This window comes from Nematolebias whitei, chromosome 2 (genome assembly GCF_014905685.2).
Source record: "Nematolebias whitei isolate Nwh7 chromosome 2, NemWhi1, whole genome shotgun sequence".
In the NCBI taxonomy this organism is placed as follows: Eukaryota; Metazoa; Chordata; class Actinopteri; order Cyprinodontiformes; family Rivulidae; genus Nematolebias; species Nematolebias whitei.
In genome coordinates, this window is record NC_056499.1 from 51433670 (window position 1) to 51459055 (window position 25386).

At 42.6% G+C, this 25386-nt stretch overlaps 1 protein-coding gene across 1 annotated transcript in view; it reads left to right on the forward strand.

Moving 5' to 3' along the window:
* The window catches only part of LOC119427190 (cyclic nucleotide-gated cation channel beta-1), a 174665-nt gene extending 154633 nt beyond the window's left edge, over positions 1–20032 (forward strand). The window contains exons 17-19 of the mRNA XM_037694773.1: positions 16309–16549; positions 19585–19624; positions 19812–20032. Of these exons, the coding sequence (XP_037550701.1) occupies positions 16309–16549; positions 19585–19624; positions 19812–20032 (502 nt within the window). The remainder of the gene's footprint in view (positions 1–16308; positions 16550–19584; positions 19625–19811) is intronic.
* Positions 20033–25386: the final 5354 nt, after the last annotated feature.

The window sequence follows — 25386 nt, forward strand, 5'->3', positions numbered from 1 at the left end:
CAAAGACTGGTTCATCCCAAAGATCCAGTCCCCCGGCACAAACAGAGCAATGTTGTGTATGCTGTTCAGTGTCAGGAGGGCTGTGATCAGTCTTACATCGGGGAAACTAAACAGCCACTGGCCAAAAGGATGGCCCAGCACAGAAGATCAACATCATCAGGCCAGGACTCTGCGGTCTACACTCATCTCCAGGCCAGCGGTCACTCTTTCAGGGATGAAGATGTTCACATCCTGGACAGAGAAGAACGATGGTTTGAGAGAGGAGTAAAGGAGGCCATCTTTGTGAAAAGAAATCGTCCATCGTTAAACAGTGGTGGAGGCCTCCGGTTTCAACTGTCCCCCTCTTACAATGCTGTGATTGCTAGTATCACTCAGCCCTCTGTGAACAGTAAACAGCCATCAGTGTGCTAATGATCCATTGTTAGGCTGATGGTCCTTCTTGAGCATGTGATCAGCTGGTTTTGGTTGTCAGCAGCAAAACTGGTTGATCTACCCTGAGACGGTGCTATTTAAGAGACTGAGCTGAATACAGCTCCTCAGACTGAGGAAGTCTCTCGGATGAGAGACGAAACGTTTCTGCATTTTTTTTTGTTGATTTGCTTTGTTTTTTAATGTCCAGAGGACCAGATTTAACTTTTTTAGATTAAGCAAACAGAGTTAAGCTGAGAGGTTAGCTCCTCGGTGGAGAGAGACAATGAGAGCTGATCGATCCTCTCAGAGCTAAAAGCTTCAGTAAAACGTGCAGCAGTGAAATGGTTAATGGCGCGTGAAGTACGTGCCGAATCACATTACTTAGCAGTAGGACAAGGCGTGATGATATCAAACAAGACAGGCATGTGGACTGAGAGAACATTGTCACCGATTACCAAATTACAAACAGAGACATCACGTGTTAAAATGAGATCCAGAGTGTGACCGTGTTGTTGGGTGGGAGCATTTACATGTTGAATTAAACTAAATGAGCCCAACAAATCAAGGAAGTCCTTCACTAACGGCTTCTCCTGACAACAGACGTGAATATTAAAGTCACCAACGAAAATAAAGTGATCATATCTTGGTGTGATGTAGGCCAGAAAATAAGAGAATTCACTTATGAAGTCCTTGGAACGAGGGGGGCGATAAACAATCGCACACAGAACGGGAGGGGAATGTCCGAGTTCAAAAGCACTGAGCTCAAAACTGGAGCGGGGCATGAGGGTGGACAACTGTTTACAGGAAAAGATTGATTTAAATACAGTTAATATTCCACCACCCCGCCGACCTGATGGCCGCGGAGCATTAAAACACAGACAGTCAGGAGGTAAAAGTTCCACCAAGGCGCTTGAATCACCCAAAGGCAACCAGGATTCCGTGAGAAAAAGAAAATCTAGTCCCTCGTCTTTAAAAAAGTCATTTAGAATAAAAGTCTTGTTGGCAACAGACCTTGTGTTTAGGCAGGTCCTGCTCTGGTCCGACACAGAACCAGCCATGGTGGTGGTGGTGCGCGCCAACAGTTGCAGATTTTCAAAAACAGCGCCTCCAGGACGGTCCAAGTGCCGGGCCGGTAGACAACACCCATATATTTTCCCTGGTCTGGGCACGTAGGAAGCTGGCTGTGGAAATGTTGACCACTGTTGGATTTCATATTTTTATACCTTTTTTATATTTCCTATCAAGCATTCAAATGTCATGTTATACAAAGTGTGTGTGTGTCTTTCTTCCAGGGTTGCACTATATTTATAGAAAATGTTTACTAATTCTAACTATTTTACCTTTACATATAATCTTATATTAGCTAATGATAATTTTACAAGTTCACATTTGATATATTACAAGCAATCAAATCATGCCAGATAGCAGACTGATTAACATAAATAAAGCTACAACACATTTCTTTAATTTAGACTTAATATAGTTTGACTAAATAAAATCCCTCAGGTTCTCTCTTAATAATAACCATTAACATTTAATCATTGTTGAATACAGGGTCGGTTTAGCTGAGAGGACACATGGTTAATTGTCACAGTAAGCTACAAAAGCAACTAAACTAAAACAGAAGTATAAAAAGGATCAAGTAAGAACACGCAAACATGAGTTAGATAATAATTAATAGTTATTAATTATTCCTAGAAAGAAACAACTTTAACTCAAATCATTTGGTATCACTAAGGTATAATCACGTTAAACAAACAGCTAAAACGAACGATTTCAGTGTGCCATAAACTTTTAACTAACGTCATTTAGGGGGCGGGCTAAACCAGTAACCATGGGAACTGAAGGGCTAAACCAATCAGAGGAGTTAGCTCTTTCAAGCTTTTATAAAAGCCGGAAATGACACACGCTCATCGGGCATTTCCGGGGAAGACCAGACCGAGACGGTTCGTTCTTTAATGCTCCAAATATATGCATATATTTTAATAATGTAATTGTTTGTCTCTGAATATCTGTAACCCCTGTTTGTCAAATAAATCTTTTATACCGAGGGCGATGTCTCAGCTGTTTTGAACACGACATGGTAACCAGACACGACACCTTGCAGAGCTTTGAGTTTTACCAGCCGGCCGGCACGTTTTCCCCGGCGTCTGGATCGATATCTCCGAGAAGGCAGGCTTGGGGCCCAGCGTAAACAAGCAGGCATGTCTGCCAGAAGGGGTGGAAGGGGGGGGGGGGTCCCGAGTCACGATCAAAATGGTCCGAATCAGCGACAGCAGAAACAGACAATCGAAGATCGAGGAGCTGTTGTCGGTCATACACAAGCAGCGAGTTGATATCCCAGACAAAAAAACGAAAAAAGCAGAAATAATCCAAACAGTCAGAGGTAGATTGCAGGCCATGTACACGGGCGCCATCTTACCGGAAAAAAATTAAAATAAAAAAATAAATAAATAATAGGAATGGGCAGCACGGTGGCATAACCGGTAGAGCTGCTGCCTCTCAGCGAGCAGGTCCCTGGTTCAAATCCCAGTCCAGTGTAACGAACCACCTAACGGTTGGACCAAAATCACCACACAAAAAGTCAAAATTAAATTAGATTTATTGTCAATGTGACATATAGCAGATTGGATCGGTTCTGGTACAGTTTCTGGGTTCAGTTTCCAGATCAGGAACGAGTCTATGAGACAGAGATCGGTTAGTGGTCGTGCAGGAGATAATGGAGAGCAAAAGTCAGAATGAGGAAGACCACTAACCGTCTCAGATGAGCTTGGGGGTTCTGGAGACTGACAAGGTCCAAACTGATCCGGATTGCTGCAGGCAAGGCCGAGTCTGGTGAGGGGCTGCAGCCGGCCGCAGCGACAGGTGGGTGGTGAGTCCGTTGAGCGAAGAGACGTGGTCACACAAGCCAGAGTCCAAAACTGGAGAGCAGAAGACAGGAGGTACCGGAGGAGAAGACGAGGAGGCGTTGTCGTGCAGGCGAATGTCAAAACTGAAAGCTGAAGATGTAATAATCCAAAGGGTCGAACGAGAGACGATGTCCAGGTGAGTCGTGGGTCCAGGAGGTCAAGCCAAGAGGGGAGGACAGGAACCAGGAGCAGGACAGGAACCAGGAGACAGGTAAACTATGACAAGGGAACATGAAAGACTATGGGGGAACAAGGAAGGGTCAAGAACGCGAGGTATTTACTTGCAGAGAACTGTTTTCAACTACCGGGCACCGAAGAGGAGAAAGAGTGCAGCTTTTAAAAGGTGAGTGAGACAGGTGCAGCCAATTGAATTCAATCAGCTGCTGCTGGCTGCAGTGAAGACAAAACTAAACAACCGTGACATCACCCTCCACCAGCATGCAAAGAAGACAAACAAAAACTCACGTACATAAACATTACCAGAGCGGACAGAATAAATGAAACTCACAGAAAAGATTTATAGCAAACTTTAAAGAGTGATCAGGGTGACAGAAAATATAATCTAGGGGACATGATTCGTGACATCCAGGGGCCTTTCTGGGTGGAGTTTGCATGTTCTCTCATTGCATGCGTGGGTCTTCTGCAGGTACTCCGATTTCCTCCCACAGACCAAAAACATGCATGCTAGGCTGTTTGTTATCTCTAAATTGTCCCTAGGTGAGAGTGAATAGTTGTTTGTCTCATTTATCTCTATGTGTCCCTGTGACGGACTTGCAACCCGTCCAGGGTGTACCCCACCCCTCGCACAGTGATTGCTGGACATGGGCACCAGCGACCCCCGTGATCCAAAAATGGAATAAGCAGGTAAAGATAATGGATGGATGGGTATGCTTTTCAATAAAATAAGTGGAAAATTGAAGGGACATTGTGACCTAATAACCACACCTGACAGTGTCGCTTATAAAACAAAATCGGTATCGGCTGGTCAAACATTTTAGAAATCGGTGATCGGCCAGAAAACTGTGATCGGTGCACCCCTAATATATATATATATATATATATATATATATATATATATATATATATATCCATCCATCCATTATCTTTACCCGCTCATTCCATTTTGGGTCACGGAGGTTGCTGGTTCCCATGTCCAGCAATCACTGTGCGAGGGGCGGGGTACACCCTGGAGGGGTCGCAAGTCCATCACAGGGCCACATAGAGACAAACGAGACAAACAATCATTCACTCTCTCATTCACACCTAGGGACAATTTAGAGTTATCAATCAGCCTAACATGCATGTTTTTGGTCTGTGGGAGGAAACTAGAGCACCCGGAGAAAACCCACGCATGCACGGAGAGAACATTCAAACTCCGCCCAGAAAGGCCCCTGGACCGGGGTTTGAACCAAGGACCTGCTCGCTGAGAGGCAGCAGCTCTACCAGTTGCGCCACCGTGCTGCCCCATCTTAAAACCAGTGGTGGAGAAAGTACTCAAACACTGTACTTAAGTAAAAGTACAAATAAACAGACAAAAATGTACTCTAGTAAAAGTAGAAGTACCACATTAACATTTTTACTTAAGTAAAAGGAAATAAGTACTTGCTTTTAAAATACTTAAAGTATTAAAAGTAAAAGTACTTGCTGAAAGTATTACATAATGCAATGGTCTACATATCTTTAAGTCTGCGTACCATATGTACTGTATATTTTCTGTAATACATTAATAGTGTTGAGCCATTTTAATGAACAATGCTGCAGATAATACATGTTTTTATTGTGTTTACTCTGTGACACAGTTCACACTTGGACTTATGATTCTGTGCGTCAGAATTTCAGAGATGACATGCAGAATTAAATGCTATTAATCAAAATAAGAAAGAGGAATGATTATACCTTTGAAAGTTTTTATTTAACACAAATCAAAACCAATGTGTCATTTTAACTGCAGTAAACACATTTAAGTAAAAGTTGTCTGCAGGAAAAAAGGAGCATTTGTAAGGGTCCCACTGCCTGCAGCCTGCCTTGCTGATGTCCGCTGATTAACAACGCCTGGCGGCCATCAGCCTGATGAGCCTCTCCATCTACAAAAGGCTGCAGCCCAGTGTGACTCATCGCTGGAGCATATCACCTCTCATGGTATAGTACTGTTGAGCTAGATATGTCTAGGTGAAAAGAATTTGTTCACCTGTGTTCTCTTTTCCAGTTTCCTGGTTCCTCGTGTTTTTGGATCTCCTCGTGACCTGATCTGGATCCCTCGGCCTGTCAGGTATTCCTTGTGCCATTTTTGCCTCCAGTTGCCAGCCTTCCTCGTTCCCTTGGACCCTCGTTGGATTTCCCTCTGCTGCTCACTCCTTGGACTGAAGGACCAGCTCCCCTCCTTCGGGTTTGGACTGTAAGGACAAAAACGCTCTTCAAACAAACCACTCAGGTCTTCCCCTCTGGACCAACATTAACCTGTCGTCCCTCTTTCCAGGAGTTGCTGAGAAGCAGCGTGTGGATTTATTATCACGGTAAATAATAAACTGTTTTGTATTTCCCCTGTGTCTGCCTCGTTCTGGGTCTCGTACCATCTGGGTTCCCCGCGCACTCCTAACAGCATTAGACACAACTAACAAAGGAATTGGCACTGATCATTGCAACTGATATTTCAACTCCAGTTTGTCATCAACACTAGTTAAAATACTGTCTATATAACCTTGTAATGGGTCAATAGTTTACAATATTTTAACTTTCTGACACCATTTTCAAAACTTGGACCTGAGTGTCGAGACATTTGCAGACATCTCTTGTCTCCTGTCCTAACATCATGAACTGACACATTTTAATATTGCAGCAATAATTTCTTGTTCAAGTTCAGAAGAAGTTGGTTTTCAAAGATTTGAGTCCAATCTGGCTCTTTTGGGAGAGAGAATCTGTCCTGTTGTATATGCATAATGTGGCGACTGGGGACCCAGGAACGCTCCTCAGGGCCATAACCCTCCCAATCTACCAAATACTGGATACCCCGACCCCACTGTCTGGAACGGATGAGTCTTCTGACAGTGAAAGCTGGGGCACCATCAATGAAATGGGTGGGAGGAGGGGGTCCGGTGGAGGACCTAAAGTGAGACTGAAAAAAAGGCTTAAGGCGAGAGACGTGGAAAGTGGGGTGGATGCGCATGGTACGAGGAAGCTGAAGATGGGCTGCCACGGGGTTGATCTTACTGATTGGGAAAGGACCAATAAACCGGAGTGCCAACTTCTTGGAATCTACCCGCAGAGGTAGATCTTTTGTGGACAGCCAGACCTTCTGGCCTACTTTGTAATCAGGTTAGACAGAGCGCCTCTTGTTGGGCCCTCTGGCATATGTTGCGTTAGCCCTCAGGAGTGCCCTTCTGGCTCTTCTCTAAATCCGCTGACATCGTAGGGCAGCCCTTTGGGCGGATGGCACCCGAACCTCTTGTTCTTGAATGGAGAACACTGGTGGTTGGAACCCATAAACTACATAAAAAGGTGACAGGCCTGTGGCAGATGAGGGCAGCGAGTTCATAGCACGCTCGACCCATGATAGGTTGTCGGCCCATTTGTTAAGGTCATCCTGACATAAGATGCGAAGCTTAGTCTCTACCTCCTGGTTGGCTCGCTCTGACTGGCCATCAGTCTGTGGGTAAAAACCGGAGGACAGGCTCAGAGAGACACAGAGGAGGCCGCAGAACTCCCTCCAAAAACTAGAAACAAATTGGGGACCACGGTCAGAGACAATGTCCTGAGGGAGTCCATGCAGCCTGAAAACCTCCCTGGCCATAATCTGACCAAGGTCCTTAGCTGAAGGGAGTTTAGGCAGAGGAACGAGGTGGACCATCTTGGAAAAGTGGTCCACCACGGTGAGGATGACAGAGTGACCGGCAGAGAGAGGGAGACCAGTAACAAAGTCCATTCCAAGATGAGACCAGGGACGTGAGGGCACAGGGAGAGGTCGGAGTAGACCCGCTGGGGGGCGACGTGAGGGTTTGGCTTGGTTGCATTTATTGCAGGATAAAACAAAGTCCTTAACATCAGATGCTAAGTTCTTCCACCAAAACTGGGACCTGACTACAGTCATCGTTTTGTTAAGACCAGGATGACAAAAAATGCGAGAGCAATGACACATCTCGAGCACTTCCTTTATTTTATTTTGGGGAACGAAGATTCGACCCTTGGGGCAGCCAGGAGGTGGACCGCGATTTATCTGGGCCTGACGTAGCTCCGACTCTAGTCGCGTCATGGCGAGCCGCACCTTCTCAGGAAGGATGAAATCCTTCTCCATTGGAGTGTGACTGGGCTCATCCTCCTCAAGCCGGGACAGGGCATCGGGCTTCAGATTCTTGATTCCAGGTCTGTAGGAGAGAGTAAAGTCAAAGCGTGTGAAGAATAGTGCCCACCTGGCCTGCCTGGGACTAAGGCGCTTAGCTGTCTTAAGATACTCCAGGTTTTTGTGATCCGTCCAAACAGTGAAAGTTTTTTGGCCCCCTCTAGCCAGTGTCTCCACTCCTCCAGGGCCAACTTGACAGCAAGCAGCTCACGTTCCCCCACGTCATAATTCCGTTCAGCGGCAGAGAGACTCTTAGAAAAGAATGCGCACGGGTGCACCTTAGGTGTTTTTTTTATTTAAAAAATCTGTATGCCTTTTTATAATTGTCTATTGTTGTCGCTGTTGTCCATTGTTGTCATCATTCTTTGTTGAAATCAGGTCTCTCTTGTAAATGAGTCCTCGAGGCTCAATAGGATTTACCTGTCTAAATAAAGGTTGAATAATAAAAAAAAAATCTAACCCATTTAGCCCATGTATTTAATATAATTACAGTAAAATGATGTATGTGATTTTAATAATAATATATCAGTATGGGCTCAAATTATTATTTTTTTAATTTACGTTAGTGTATTTCTACAGGTGCGGTGTTTGATGTGTTCAACTGAACTGAAGCATCATGATTAGACACTTCAGCGCCAAACATAGATATGCTGGAGACGTGCTTGGGCCAATACTCTTTACTTTATATATGCTTCCATTAGGTAAAGTTATTAAACAACATGGGATAAATTTCCATTGTTATGCTGATGACACACAATTATATTTGTCCATTAAACCCAATGAATCCAATCAGCTACTTAGACTACAAGCATGTCTTAAAGACAAAAACCTGCATGACCCTTAATTTTCTCCTGTTGAACACAGACAAAACTGAGGTTTTGGTTTTTGGACCTGAGCACCTTAGGAATGAATTTTTCAGTCTTTCTCTCTCCTTAGATGGCATTAATCTGTCCTCCTGCTCCAATGTTAAAAATCTTAATGTTATTTTTGATGAGGACATGTCTTTTATCCCCCACATTAAAAACGTTACTATAGTTAGGAGAGATCATATTTCTCCAGTTAAGCTTCTCTCCATTGGCTCCCTGTCAAATCCAGAATAGAATTCAAAATCTTACTTCTAACCTACAAAGCTCTCAACAACCTGGCTCCATCTTATATTACAGATCTTATTGTTCCATATTTTCCTAACAGAGCACTTCGCTCTCAGATTGCAGGTTTACTTGTGGTTCCTAGAATTTACAAAAACAGAATGGGAGGCAGATCTTTCAGTTATCAGGCTCCTCTCTTGTGGAACCAACTTCCAATCTCTGTCCGTGAGGCTGACACATTGTCCAGTTTTAAAACTAGGCTTAAGACTTAAGTCTTATTTTTTCTATCCTTAACATGTGTTTTTTTGTCTTTCAGATACACCTGGACCTACCATTCTGTGTTCGTCTGTCTCTCCTTCCTGTCCTTTCAACCAGCCGGTCAAAGCAGATGGCCGCTTGTCCTGAGCCTGGTTCTGCTGGCGGTTTCTTCCTTTTAAAAGGGAGTTTTTCCTTTCCACTGTTGCCACTGTGCTTGCTCAGGATGGGAGACTGCAACAAAGCCAAGATTCAACTTGTCTGCTGGATTCCTTAGATAGAGAACTTTACTAATTGGCTTTTATGTATGTGAATGTTTCTGTAAAGTGCCCTGAGACAACTTTGTTGTGATTTGGCGCTATATAAATAAACTGAATTGAATTAAATTGGGGCAGCACGGTGGCGCAACTGGTAGAGCTGCTGCCTCTCAGCGAGCAGGTCCCTGGTTCAAACCCCAGGGGCCTTTCTGGGTGGAGTTTGCTTGTTCTCTCCGTGCATGCGAGGGTTTTCTTCGGGTACTCCGGTTTCCTCCCACAGACCAAAAACTTGCATGTTAGACTGATTGGTAACTCTAAATTGTCCCTAGGTGTGAGTGAGAGAGTGAATGGTTGTTTGTCTCGTTTGTCTCTATGTGGCCCTGTGATGGACTTGCGACCCGTCCAGGGTGTACCCCGCCCCTCGCACAGTGATTGCTGGACATGGGCACCGGCGACCCCCGTGACCCAAAATGGAATAAGCGGATAAAGATAATGGATGGATGGATGGATGATATTTTTAAGAATGATAAAGACTCTGACTCTGTCACAGTTACACAAGCACAATACCATTGCAACATTTTTATTAAATCTCTTCAATGCACATGTATCAATTGTGATAAACATTAACATTTATAAATTTATGAATAACATGGTGAAAATATGACTTTGAAATATATATACTCTTATTAAAGGCTAAATAAAACAAAATATTTCTGTTAATTTTTGATCGTGTAACTTTACAAACGGAAGCCCATACATTATGATCATGTGGAAAAAGATTTTTTGAGATTTTTGCAAATTTAGTAAAGATGGAAAACTAAGAAATCACATGTAACTCAGAGCCTGTGTGAGTCGAGACGGAACAATAAAAGTCTGAGTTTGAACAGGATAAGAGTTTGGAGCAGAACTCTTATCATTTTATCAACATTCAGGCTCCTGTTTCTTGATGAATTATGTATTTTGTGGGGATACATATTAGAATTTATACAATCTCATTTAAACTTCGTGCAAAGGGAGATGTGGACTTTTAATTGCTGCCAACCAAACATTATTTCTCTGCCCAGCTGCAGTTTGTCTACATTTGCGCTTATTCCTCTAAATACAGTATAAAAGCTTTAAAAGTAAGGTTAAGCTCAGAGGTGAAGGTGTTGAGAATTCTGTGGTTACAGTTTCACATTCACAGTGCAAACATCTGATCAGTGCACATTTCAACATATTTTTCTATTCAACCTTGTCAAACTCAGAGTCACTGTCTCAGGGAATGATGCTCCGTGGATCACCCCTCCACAACAATGTTCTCTCTCCCCACAGGGAAAAAGGATGCAGCATGTTGTCCTGAAGGAGCCTTGGATTTATTTAAATCAGTACAAATCAGAAAGCAGTGAGAGTAAATGAGAAGACAGCTGTTCAATCTGAGGGAATCTACTCGTTAAGGCAACCTAAAGCAACAACTTCTCAGAATTTTTCACTGAATCAATTCAATTCAGTTTATTTATATAGCGCCAAATCACAACAAAGTTGTCTCAGGGCACTTTACAGGAACATTCACATATATAAAAGCCAATTAGTAAAGTTCTCTATCTAAGGAGGCCAGCAGACAAGTTGAATCTTGGCTTCGTTGCAGTCTCCCATCATGAGCAAGCACAGTGGCAACAGTGGAAAGGAAAAACTCCCTTTTAAAAGGAAGAAACATCCAGCAGAACCAGGCTCAGGACAAGTGGTCATCTGCTTTGACCAGCTGGTTTGAGAGGACAGGAAGGAGAGACAGACGAACACAGAATGATAGGTCCAGATATAGGTCCAGGTGTACCTGAAAGATAAAAGCACATGTTAAGGATAGAAAAATAATTACAAATACAAAACAGGTTGAGTAGAGTAAGTAATGATAGTAGCCGAGTGAGTCAGTTGGTCCTCCAGCAGTCTAAGCCTATAGCAACATAACTAGGGGACAGCTCAGGAAACCCAAGCCAATCTTAACTATAGAATTTATCAAAAAGGAAAGTCTTAAGCCTAGTTTTAAAACTGGATAATATGTCAGCCTCACGGACAGAGATTGGAAGTTGGTTCCACAAGAGAGGAGCCTGATAACTGAAAGATCTGCCTCCCATTCTGTTTTTGTAAATTCTAGGAACCACAAGTACAAACTGGATTCCTAAAAAGTTGAGACACTAAACAAATTGTGAATAAAAACTTAATGCAATGATGTGGAGGTGCCAACATCTAATGTTTTATTCAGAATAGAACACAAATCACAGATCAAAAGTTTAAACTGAGAGAATGTATCATTTTAAGGGAAAAATTTGTTGTTTCCAAATTTCATGGCGTCAACAAATCCCAAAAAAGTTGGGACAAGTCCATTTTTACCACTGTGTGGCATCCTCCCTTCTTCTTACAACACTTAACAGACGTCTGGGGACAGAGGAGACCAGTTTCTCAAGTTTAGAAATAGGAATGCTCTCCCATTCATGTCTAATACAGGCCTCTAACTGTTCAATCGTCTTGGGCCTTTTTGTCGCACCTTCCTCTTTATGATGCGCCAAATGTTCTCTATAGGTGAAAGATCTGGACTTCAGGCTGGCCATTTCAGTACCCGGATCCTTCTCCTACGTAGCCATGATGTTGTGATTGCTGCAGAATGAGGTCTGGCATTATCTTGTTGAAAAATGCAGGGTCTTCCCTGAAAGAGATGACGTCTAGATGGGAGCATATGTTGTTCTAGAACCTGATCATAGTTCTCTGCATTAATCAGAATCAGAATAAACTTTATTGGCATTGCACCGAGATACAACGCGAATATGTACGTACAGTCGTCCGAAGATGGGCGGAGTGCACGAAGCTGCGGCTAAAATAATCAGCGCGGCCTTCTTATTCTTATTCAGAATAATATTTTGCTTAGATAAGAAAAGGAAAGAAAACATGAGGAGAGACGATATAAAAAAAAAAGATCTCTCACACCGTGTCCTAGACAGGGCACAATTTGAGGCATCAAAAAAACCTACCACAGCAAAGCAAAATAAACAGACGTTATACATTTACATATAGGCGGTGAAAACATTGAATTTTTAAGGGAAAGTCATAGCATAGTCCAGAGTCCCCCCTCAGCAATTGTCCAGATAAGAGGTGACATTCATCTTCAGCTCAGTTGAGGTTCTGTTACATGTCCACGGCCTTGGGGAAGGGAGGGGTGAGGAAACAGTCAAAGCATCTTTGTTGTTTTCAAAACATTCCAGGAGGAGTTGAGATAAGTCCGGCATCAAAGCCACAGTTTGGGTCAGGCAGAACTCGTGAATTGTTGTTTTTGCCTTTAAAGTCTTGCTGTACATATTCTCTGATGGAAACTCCAAAACAGCCAAATTGATCCTTTACTCCAAAGTTGAGCTCACAGTTTTCTCCAAGATTATTCCCACCATTCATGAGTGCTGCCAGGGAGATCACAGTCCTGATACAGCTGCTCCAATTCCCTGCCACAGCTCCACATTCAGTCCGAGCACTGTCAAGCTTCAACACCTCCACACAAATTTGTAGACAACCAGATTTCACCAACCCAAACAGTAGAATCTAGTCGTCATCATGAATCCAATTTGTTTCCTTAGAGGTAGAGGGTCCTCCTTACCCTGACTCCTGTCGGGAGAAGTTGATCGATTTTGTTGAGAGACCAGCTGATCCTTCCAATTAAGAGGTATGCAGGAAAAAACGAGGCTTTTTAAGGGTTCACAGGTCAAAAGAGCGCAGCAGGGAAGCGGGTGGGGGGCAGAGAGGGAAAACACGTCTGGTTTCACCGTAGAGTAGCAAGGAAAAAAAAAAAAAGGTGCCTTTCCAGACATGCAAGCTGCCCATGCCACAAGCGCTCATGCAACCCCATACCATCAGTGATGCAGGCTTCTGAACGGAGCGTTGATAACAACTTGGGCTATCCTTGTCCTCTCTGGTCCGGATGACATGGCGTCCCAGTGTTCCATAAAGAACTTCAAATCGTGACTCATCTGACAACAGAACAGTCTTCCATTTTGCCACACTCCATTTTAAATTACCCCTGGCCCAGTGCAAATGTCTGAGCTTGTGGAGCTTGCTTAGAAATGGCTTCCTCTTTGCACTGTAGAGTTTCAGCTGGCAACGGCGGATAGCACGGTGGATTGTGTTCGCTGACAATGCTTTCTGGAAGTATTCCTGAGCCCATTCTGTTATTTCCTTGACAGTGGCATTCCTGTTTGAGGTGCAGTGACGTTTAAGGGCCCGGAGATCATGAGCATCTAGAGTTTTATGGCCTTTACCCTTACGCACAGTGATTGTTCCAGATTCTCTGGATCTTTTGATAATGTTATGCACGGATGATGATGATAACTTAAAAGTCTTTGCTATTTTATGCTGGGTAACACCATTCTGGTATTGTTGCACTATCTTTCTGCGCAACAATGGTGGAATTAGTGATCCTCTTACCATCTTGACTTCTGAGAGACACTGACACTCTGAGAAGCTCTTTTTATACCCAATCATGTTGTCAATTGACCTAATTCGTGTTAATTGGTCTTCCAGCTGTTCGTTATATGCTCAATTTCCTTTTTCCAGCTACTTATTGCTACCTGTCCCAACTTTTTTGGGATTTGTTGACACTGTGAAATTTTGAATCAACATATTTTTCCGTTAAAATGTTACATTTACTCAGATTAAACATTTGAGCTGTCATCTATGTTATATTACAAATAAAATATTGACATTTGCCATCTCCACATCATTGCATTCAGTTTTTATTCACAATTTGTTTAGTGTCCCAACTTTTTTGGTATCCGGTTTGTAAACCTGCAGTCTGAGAGCGAAGAGCTCTGTTAGGAAAATATGGAACAATAAGATTTGTAATATAAAATGGGGCCAGGTTGCTGAGAGCTTTGTAGGTTAGAAGCAAGATTTTGAATTCTATTCTGGATTTGACAGGGAGCCAATGGAGAGAAGCTAAAACTGGAAAGATATGATCTCTCCTACTAACTCCAATTAAGAGCAGCAGCATTTTGGATCAACTGAAGACGTTTTAAAGACGTATTTGGGCATTCAGATAATAAACCATTGCAATAGTCCAGTCTAGACGTGACAAATGCATGGACCAGTTTTTCTGCATCATTTGTAGATAAGATGTTTCTAATTTTAGTGATATCTCGCAGGTGGAAGAATGCAGTTTTAGTAACATTTTTAATGTGGGGGATAAAAGACATGTCCTGATCAAAAATAACGCCAAGATTTTTAACATTAGAGCTGGAGTTCAAATTAATGCCATCTAAGGAGGGAGAAAGACTGAAAAATTAATTCCTAAGGTGCTCAGGTCCAAAAACCTAAACCTCAGTCTTGTCTGTGTTCCAACAGGAGAAAATTAAGGGTCATGCAGGTTTTTATGTCTTTAAGACATGCTTGTAGTCTAAGTAACTGACTGGATTCCTTGGGTTTATTAATCAATACTAAGGTATTCTTCTTTCAATGTACCTCTAAGGGACGTTCTGAGAATAGCATCACGCTAAACTCAATTGTGTTTCACTTGTAAATCATAAATCAGTAGGATGGTAACATTTTCACAAGTTTATTTTTGCAGATATCACTTTTTTGTACAACACTCTGCCACACGTTGAGGTAGGGTTTGGCCAGGAATCTCAGATTGTAAAATGTTTTGTGAAAACAGAAATATTTCTTGATGTTTCCGCCTCACATCCACACTAAAGTAACATTCTATGAAGGCCTAATCACCACTTTTGTGTTTTCAAGAGGACAGCTTAAACACAAGCTTTTAAAAACAATGACATCATAGTCCCTTCTCTACCCTGACCTTTGACCCCAAGCCTGGCAGTTGCAACAATTACGACAGATGGCATTTTTGTGGTTTGGCTGCAAAACGCAGATGCTCAACTACAGTAAGACCTTCAGCTCCTGTATAACGTCACTGAACGAACAAGATTATTGAACAGTAACAGCCTGAAATAAAGCAAAGACCCCAATAACATCTGAGGGCAAAACAGTTTTTTATCACTTAAACTGTCAACAATATATAAAATAAATAAATAAAATGTGGCCGGGGGAAAAAAATCTACAATATACTACAAGATTTCTGTCTGGCTCTCGCTCGAGGTGGTTGCTCCTGCCCTCCCTTCCCTGTTCCCTTTCCTCCTGCTTTGCTCTCTGTGTGTCTGAAGCGCCTGGTACACATCTCCTGAACAAAGATTAAGATTATGGATTTGGTGACCTGGACTTTCAACGTAATCGACAAAATATTTTCAACAAAACGACAGGGTCCTGTAGAACCCTCTTGTCCTGCTGAGACTCACGCTGTGGGGTACGTCATGGATCCGTGGGGAGTATGGCAGTTGATGTGCCTCTCAGTCCTGTCTCAGGAGGATGCTAAAGATATTTATATATTTGTATTTATGATAGCAGGGACTCTGCTTTTAGGCATCAGCGGGACTCCGTTTATCGACTTTTGAAGAAGACATCGGCAGCAGTTTCGGCCATGACCAAGCTTCCGAGTCAGTGTGAAGGTTTGGTTTGTGCTGAGTACTCAAAATCAGCTGATTTACGAGCTAAACCGTAAAATGGAGTCGATTTCTGAGAATCGCAGGTCAGCTGCGGCTTCTGGGACTCGTCAGTGTGGTGGGCTTGACCTTGAAGGAGGCTCATAATATGGATCAGTGGAATGGATTCCCACAAATCAGGCCATTTTGAACCAGACAGTTCCAGAAGGACTCAAGGCTGATGAAAAAAATCTGTCTGCATCAACAATCGAGGCTTATCTGAATCTGATTCCCTCGTTTGGCTTCGGATACAAATTTCTCCTGGGACATGGGTAACTAGGGACAAAAGCTTCATCTATCATCTACTCCCTGCCATGCCCAGATGTCATGGTGTCCATGAGCAAGACACCTAATCCCTAATTGCTGCCCAGATGCTTAAATAGCTGCCTACTGCTCCACCTGGGTGTATCTCAGGTGTGATGAGTTAAATGCAAAGAACTAATTTCATCACTGAATGGGAACATGCAATGATGATAACACATAGCACTTAACTTTCCCTTTCTTCACCAGGTGTCTGATAGACATCGCTCCAGAAAAAGACAAGGTCGTGGCTACAGCTCAAGACAAGGCAGTGCCAAGTCCAGAAACAGGGGAACCTATGGCCCCGCCCACTTTATTTGAGTCAGCAGAGCGAGTCAGTCCTTCGTCAAAGGATGTAGCACCAGGGTCAAAGAAGAAGGACCTGGGGAGTCCTGTCACCCAACAACCAGACCCACAATCTACAAAAGACCCATGCACCATCACAGAGAAGGTGAATATATCCAATGTTTTGCATCTCTTGCAGTGGGGAACCATGACTATAAGTTCTAGGCCTTCAGTTAGGATGTGATACTGTAACATCCTCTTAAATGCTAACATTGACACTACAGCGTCACGATTCGATTAAATCACTTTCAGTTTTTCAATGCAGTAACTTGCTGACAGGAAGTGCTTCTCCTCCTTTTATCCAGCAAATACAACATCTGACTTATGGAGTCATTTATTTTACAGTCACTAACAACAACCTGAACATAAATAACCAACCTAACACTAAACAGAACAACCAACAGGGACAACCATTTGAACACAGCCTGAAAACGTCCACCCATTTCTGTCCAAGATTACCCAGCAGCCTCTATGGCTCACACAGTCTCTTGTTCAAGTACACCATTTACAGTAACCCACAGAACTTCCTGTTACAGTAACATTAAACATAAAATTTCATGTGATACAATTCAATTCAATTCAATTCAATAATACTTTATTAGTCCCAAAGGGAAATTATTTGTTGTTGTAACTCGTTATCCTCATTTCATTAAGATATGTTATAGATGCTGATGGCTGTAGACAGGAAGGATCTCTTGTAAAGGTCCATCCCACAGTGGATCTTAAGAAACTGGCTGCAGACCGTCCGATCCGTCCACCCAGACTCGGCTGGCCTCTCGGTTCCCCTGGACTGTAGGACCGCTTGAATGCTGGGCAGAACTCCTCTCAGAGTGATGGCCACTCCTCCCAGCAGTCTGCCAAGCTCCTCATAGCTGTGGACAGTCAACTGTAGGTGCTGAGGGACGATCCTGTCTATCCGCTGTCGTGAGCCGTGTTTCTTGCTAGTTCCAGGATCTCAGAGATCAGGCAATTGAGCACAGCTGGCAGGTAGATGAGAATGCGTCCACAGAACATCCTTTTCAACTCATTTGAGAGTTGTGGGGCCATAGTTGAGATATTATTTGAGCTTTTGAAATGTTATTCAGCTGTTGTTGTAGAAAACTGCCTTGTTGCCATGGTTACATATCATAACAAATGTCCAAAACCAAAAAAGTTTCAGTAAAAATCCTTCCTGCTGCACAGCATCTGATACCAGAGGAAACAATCATCCAAAAAATGTGATTTACATCCAGAAAAACAGGAATTAAAGTTTCCAAAAGCAAAATCTCAGAATGAAAGTAACAGAGCTGCTCCAACATGCAGCCACCTTGAGCGGCGCAATTCTAGAACTTAACCAGTTTTAGAGCAACTGCAATTTGCTATTGAATGTGTCACAAATTTTCATGTGGACACAAACGTAAAACATTTTAAGATTTTGTTTTTTGTCCCACCCACTCCACATCAACTCTGTGATTTGTTAATTCTCCTGTCAGTTATTAAACAAACATCCTGCATAGGTCTGTCACAATAAATAATAAATCAATTAATCCCATGATAAATGAAAATTATCGACCTCATTTTCATTTATCAGCTTTATCGTTTCTTTGTGTCTTTCTCTTTCTACTGAAGACACTGGATGATAAAAGGCTCAAATCCGGTGCTTTTCACTGACCCCTCCCTTTCTCTTTTCTATTTAAAATCTATTTTAACCGTCGAAAATCACATTTTTGGATCATTAAAAGCAGCTAAGCTGAGAAGCTAAGCTAACAGGCCGACCTCAGGGGAAAAAAACTGTCTTGTCAAAATTCACGGTTGAAACCCATGCCTTTGTGTAAAAAGTTAAAAGAAGCTGTGAACATGTTTAATGGTTTTTTATTAAAAGCTTTGTGTGAAAAATGTTATGCTAAAGAGCTCAATCCACACCGAGCATCTGCCATTTTAAGAAATGAAGAGAGACAGCCCATGTCACATCAGGGGGCCTCCCTCCCATTTTTCTTAAAGAGTCACGCTGCTCTCTCCCTCACCAGCCATCCTTCAGTTCAAACAGTCTTATACTGCCATCTGGTGGTCAAAAAAAGGTTAGGATAACACACAAAACAAATTAACAAACATTTCTTCTTAATTTTGACAATAATTACTAATTGTCAAATTTTAAACATTATCGTTTATTGCAATGATTTCTGAAACAATTAATCACCCAACAAAATTTGTTATCGTGACAGACCTAATCCTGCAGAGACTTTGAGTTCAGTCTTCTCTCCTGACAATGAGGTCCTAACAAATGAGAGCTCCTTCTGCTTCTGTCTGGAACCCAAAATTTAAAAGAATCGGATTGAACAATTCTGTTTTCATGACTTTAAAAAAAAACAACTATTGCTCAACTGCAAATTAGTTTACCAAAAGTAGAGGAGAAAAATGTGCATTAAAAATATATCCATCCATCCATTATCTTTTACTCGCTTCTTCCTTTTTGGGTGGCGGGGGTCACTGGTGTCCATATCCACCAGTCACTGTGAGAGAGGCGGGGGACACCCTGGACAGGTTTCCAGTCCATCACAGGAACACATAGAGACAAACAACCATTCACTCTCTCACTCACACCTAGAGACAATTTAGAGTTACCAATCAGCCTAACATGCATGTTTTTGGTCTGTAAGAGAAAACTGGAGTGCCTGGATAAAACCCACGCATGCACAGAGCGAACATGCAAACTCCACCCAGAAAGGCCTCTGGACCAGGATCCAGGGTAAACTGCACGCTGAAAGACAGCAGCTCCACCAACTATGCCACCGTGCTGCCTTAAAAATATATTATGTATTAAATTATATTAGTTATAAATTTATAATATTTGACTAAAGCTTTAAATGTACTACTATGATGTAGTAGTAGTATGGTAGTATGTTGTAGTAGTGTAACGTTTCATATGTGCTGAATTCTTGGGCCTTCTCTGAAGGCATTGAAGTCCTTGTGGGTTGCCCACTGCTGTCCTGTTCTCTAACTGGCTGTGTGTTTATCCTGTATTCTGACTGGCTGGGGCTTTTGTCTTGATGAGCATAGTGAACCTAAATAAGTTTCTGACTTTGGTCTTTGTTGGACAGCAGGTGAACTGTTAGTAACATTGTCTTGTTTTTCTTTAAAACTAGTGTGATTTTGTTTTCTCAGCCTGGGACTGCAGCAGCAGCTGAAGATTCTGGATCTGGAGGTGAGAGCTGAAAAGAACAAAGCAATAATTAGTTGTAGTCCTGTGTTCTTGTGCATTCTGTGTTGGTATTTTACAGAATTGAGTTGTGAACTTTAAGGTTTAATCTTAAAAGTCAAAACTCTGAAAGTGACGTTAAAATCAGTCCCTGCTGTGATGTCCTCATGCTGTCACTGATGTTTCTGTCTAGTTCTCATCATTTGTGCTCCAATAAAGAGCTTGCTGCTTCGATTCCCGCTTGCTGCCGATTGTCTGGAGAGCTGCAAGAAACTGGTGCACGAGCTGGACCTCACACCTCCCGTGCTGTCCTCACCAACCGTGCCCCCGTCCCTGGCTCAGCTGACACAGCGAGTGTCGCAGCTTCACAAGCAGGCGCGCCAGCACTGCAAGAACATCTCCAGCCGCTTCTGACGCCTCGCCCCCCAGCAGCAGCCTTAACTCAGTCACTCATAAAGAACCTCATAGAAACCTGATGCAGTGTAGCTCCACAGCTTGAAAGTGCCAAACCTCCAGAACGTCTCCAGGCTTTGCTGCTTTGCTGTGTTTAGTTTGTTCTTCTATGTAGAAACAGGAACTGTTGATCACATTTGTTGATCAGGTAAACCAACAGCATAAACACTGATTTAAAATATCAGCTTCATTTTCCTTAAGTTAAAATGACTCCATCACATTTTTAGCAGAAATGTGCACCAAAACATTAAACCCATCTTCTGTCCTCCAGCTTTTGACATTCAGTGTTGATTTTAAATTCATTATCAAAATTCATCCATTGATGAAAACTGTAAAAAATGGTCATAAAGGTTTTGGTTTTTTTTTTTGCATCTAATCAACACAGAAATATAATAATATCAGTAGTGTTGAAACATAACAGACAACCGACAGTTTCTTTACACAGAGCCTTTAGTCCAGGGGGGTCCAAACGTTTTTTGTGGGCCAAAACTGTTGAGATGAAAGGACTCATGGACCACAAAAATTTGAATTTAAGATAATAAAGTGTACATATTATGTTTTTTTTTTTTTTTTTTTTTTTTTTTTTTTTACGAACAACATAAACAATTTTTTGGAGAAAGGAGAAAAAATAAAATTTTTGATAGAAGAGTTCTTAATTGTTGTAGAGCCCAAACATTAAGGGCCTCATAAACATTAACTGTATAGTTAAATAAAATGTATTTGATTCGTTGAGTCTGTTTTTTTGTTGTGCTCGGGGACTGCTCATTAAAGCAGCCACATTATTATCCACCTGACAAGGGTTTCTTAACTTTATATCTTACTCATTAGTCAACTTTAATGCGGCCTGAACTGCAATTTGTGTTTATATAACAAATGCTATATCAAAACGACCGGCTCGGCACCGTGATGTATGCGCTTACTTTATTGGCATTTTGAGTTACCATGACGATGTAATTTGCAAGCAGGGACACCCATTTTTCCCATTCAAAACACCTGACGGAATGCTTGCCACCTTCTAACTGCAGCTCTGAGGTCACATGACCTAGTGTGGAGAGCTCCATGAAAAAACTCAGAAAGTCATTGACCAAACTCTTCCTACCACCTCATCTTTTAAGAGACACTTATATATCAAAACAGCATTTTTGTCATCTTTCTACCAGTATTTCTGGTTTGGCTGTAGGAGAGTTATGAGAGGTACTTCAGAAGGCAGAGAATGAACATTTCAGGTTTCCCCATGTTAATTTTGTAAAGTTTTTGTTCAGATCGGATTGTGAGGAGTGTTTTTAACTCATCATATCTCTGATACATAGTGAGGTAAAAATGAGAAATCCACATGAGTGTGAATCAATCTTTTGTCTCACTCATGCTTCAAGAATTTCTTCAAAAGACCTTATAGTTTTTACACAGAAGCTGTTAGAACCAAGATTCTCCTACATTCTTCAGGAATTTGTCACTGTGCCCTTCCTGCACACACGCATGCACGGGAACACGCACGCACCTCTGATCTGATTCCAAAAACATCATATTTAGAAATACAGTAATCCCTCACTTATCACGGGGGTTACGTTCCAGACACCCCCGCAATAGGTGAAAATCTGTGAAGTAGTGACTTTACATTTGTTTTAGTATTTCTATATATTTTAAAGCTTTATAAGCTATTCCCACACTCTTGCAATGTTCTAAACTCTCTAAATGCTCTAAAAGAGCACAGTGAAAGAGAGCAGACAGACTGATGCGACAGTTACTGAGCCAGTCAGCGCCCGGGATACAGAGCACAATGCTCTGGTTGGTCGCTTTCCATCAATCAGCCAATCATGTGCCATGTATAATCTTATGATGATAATCTGCGAAACAGTGAGTGCACTAAAGTCGAACCACAAAGTATCGAGGGACTACACTACCATGTAAACTTAGATTGTGTTAGCAACATATCTCATGAACAGCTTGTTGGATTTTTTTTTACTAACAAAGTCAATTATCAGATGTATCTCTAGAACTGCTTAATGTTTGGAGCCATTTTGAGTCAAGATGGCAGCCACAGCTACCTCAGAATACATATTTTGACTATAACTCATTATTCAGACATTATTTGATATATTGAGCTGAAATGTGTTATGGCTGTATCTGAGAGTGAGTTGTTACACATTCTTGATGCAAATCAAATATCCAAGATGGTCACCTTTGCTAAAAGGGAAAAATATGATAACTCAACTATTTTAAACTATATTGAGCTGAAATTTGGTGTGGTGGTAGCTGACGGCAATGCACAAGACACTCTAAATTCAACAACAACCCGGTCTCTGCCACAGCCCTTGATGAAATTGAATCTCTTTACTATGCACATGCTGGATGAGGAACCCAGCATCCAAGAACTAAACAAAGCCATTGACAGCCTGGCCTCAGGGAAGGTCCCAGGCAGTGATGTCATAATACCCAACCTCTTAAGCAATGCAAAACAACACTCCTACAGCCTCTGCATGAGCTGCTGTGCCAGTGCTGGCAGAAAGGCACCACACCACAGGACATAAACAGATCTCACTTGTAAATGAGTCTTCGAGGCTCAGTGTGATTTCCATCCATCCATTGTCTTTTACCCGCTTCTTCCGTTTTGGGTCACAGGGGCCACCGGTGCCCATGTCCAGCAATCATTGTGCAAGGGGCGGAGTACACCCTGGACAGGTTGCAAGTCCATCACAGGGACACAGAGACAAACAAGACAAACAACCATTCACTCTCTCACTCACACCTAGGGACAATTTAGAGTTACCAATCAGTCTAACATGCATGTATTTGGTCTGTGGTGTAAGGATGGTACTTTTCTGTGGCCCGGTTTGTGTCTGTTTCCCTCGTGCTTCCTCGTTAGTTTCCATTGTTGCCACCTGTGTCTCGTCCCAGCTGTTTGTCATCACGTCTCGTCTTCTCCCAGTATTTAAGCTGCCCTATTCTGTCTTGTCCTTTGTCGGGTCGTCTTCGTTGGTACTCTCCCTTGGGTCTCCTGAGTCTTGTCCTGAGTTTTGTCCTGAGTCTGTCCTAAGTCTTTCCCTGAGTCTTCCTGGTTCCCCGTGTCTCTCTTGTCGCCTGAGTTCCCCGTGCCTATTCATGTAAGTTTTGCTGCCCCGTCAGCTTGTTTATTTTGTACTTTTATTTACCATTAAAATCTATTTTTTGTATATCTGCCGAGTTGAGTCCCTGTTCTGCACTCTGGGTTCGCTGCTAACCGTAAACTACGACATGTGGGAGGAAACCGGAGTACCCCGAGAAAACCCATGCATGCATGGAAAGAACATGCAAACTCCATCCAGAAAGGAGGACAACTGGAGGTTGTTCACCTGTGCACATACTTTACCTGTGCTCCACAATTACAATCTTTCAAGATGCAGAAATCAACAAAGAGATAGAGATAGCTGCTAGAACACTTCCCTCACTGCATGCCTCTGGGAGAGCTATCCTTGAAGATGAAGATGACAGTCTACAATACCTGTGTCCTCAGTACACTGTTGTGTGGCAGTGAAAGCTGGACTAGATATATCCGGAAGGAAAATATGCTCAACACCTTTCACCTGTGCTGCCTCCAACACATCCTGCACATCTCCTAGCAAGACAAAGTGCCCAACACTGAGGCTGTCTTGGGCTGGTCTTCCCGACATGTACACAATCCTCAGACAGTGTCTCCTATGCAGATTGGGTCATGTACACCATATGGATGATGGGTGTGCACCAAAATACATTGTGTACTAGCTGACAACTAGCCAAAGCCCATCCAGTCCTACACTACAAAGACCTCTGCAAGCATGACACATGACATGAAAGCGGGAGGTACTGACACTGTCACCTAGGAAGACCTTGCAGCAGTTCATTCAAACTGGAGAACTGCCATTCACCAGCATACCAGACTTGCAAAGGACAGCCTCCGCAACATGGGTGAAGCAAAGTGCGCGCACAGGAATTCTGCCAGAGCTGAGTCTGTGTACAAGTGCTGTGTACATATGCAGCTGTGATTGCCACTCCAGGATTGGACTTTTCAGCCACTAAAAACACTGTGGCAACACACAAATTCAAGGATTCAAGGTTCTTTATTGTCATTCCCATTACATGTGGTACATGAGGACATCATGGACATCACACGTGGTGCACCACATGATTGTCCCCAGTCCTGCCCTTTTTGCTCTCTTTATACATGACTGCACCACTATCCATCCCATCAATGCAATTGTGAAGTTTACTGATGACACCCCTGTAGTAGGACTAACTAAACCAGATCCACTACAGGAAGGAGGTTCAACAGTTAGCTGGTGCTTGGTGACCTGGTGCTGAACACCACAAAGACTAAGGTCTTTGCAAAATTTAAGACAGCAAAAACAAATTATCCTCGCACCTCAACACATAATTGAAGCAGAGGTAGAGATTGTTCATGACATCAAGTTCCTGGATGTCCACATTACAAGTGATCTCACATGGACCATTGACACCTTCCGCCTGGTGAAAAAGAAGCAGCAAAAACTTTTCTGAGGAGATGGAACGGCAGGTTCAGCTAGTGAACTTTTACAGAACTACTATAAAGAGGATTTTGTGCCACTGCAGCAACTTGTGGTTCTTCAGTTGCACTGCAATAAACAGAAAAGACTTGGCACGCATTTTCAGGACTGCTGAGAGCATTATAGGATCAGAGCTACCCAGTCTGGACTCAGTTTATGCTAGTCGGCTAAGAGATTGTGCCAGTCAGCTGGGTGAGGCCCCAAATATGCTAGATGACCTCAAAATTGCAACATCAGTGTAATTATTTTTTCACAATGCAGTGGCAGCTCCTAGGCAAAATTATTACTGAGGTGGACATAAATTTCCTGAGTCAATAATTGTCCAAATTTTACAAATTGCGTTATAGTTTCTGTGGTAAAAAAATATTGATCTTTGAGCTCATATCAGGTCCAATGTTAGTGGACACATTAATGTGCTAAAACCAGCTAAATGTGTCCACAGGGCAGAAAGTCTGACTCTCCAAATGAGACTATTGGAGTTGGATGTTTGGATCACTGGTGACATGTTCCAATCCAATTGATGAACGCAGTTAGGTGAATGGTACCACCCTATACATGACTTCACCACTCGCTCCCACGAGATCGGATGCTTCTCTCCCTCCCTCTCCGCTTTGCTTTGCTGCTCTGTCCGTCTGTGAAATTGCTGTGAGACACTCTTGCATTTCTTCCAAACCATAATTATGGACTTGTTTTGACCAGTTGGTCCCTCATCTCAATTTACAACATTTCTTCGAAGAGAAGACAGGCTTTGTGCGAGCCAATTTACCCTGTTGGCATGTA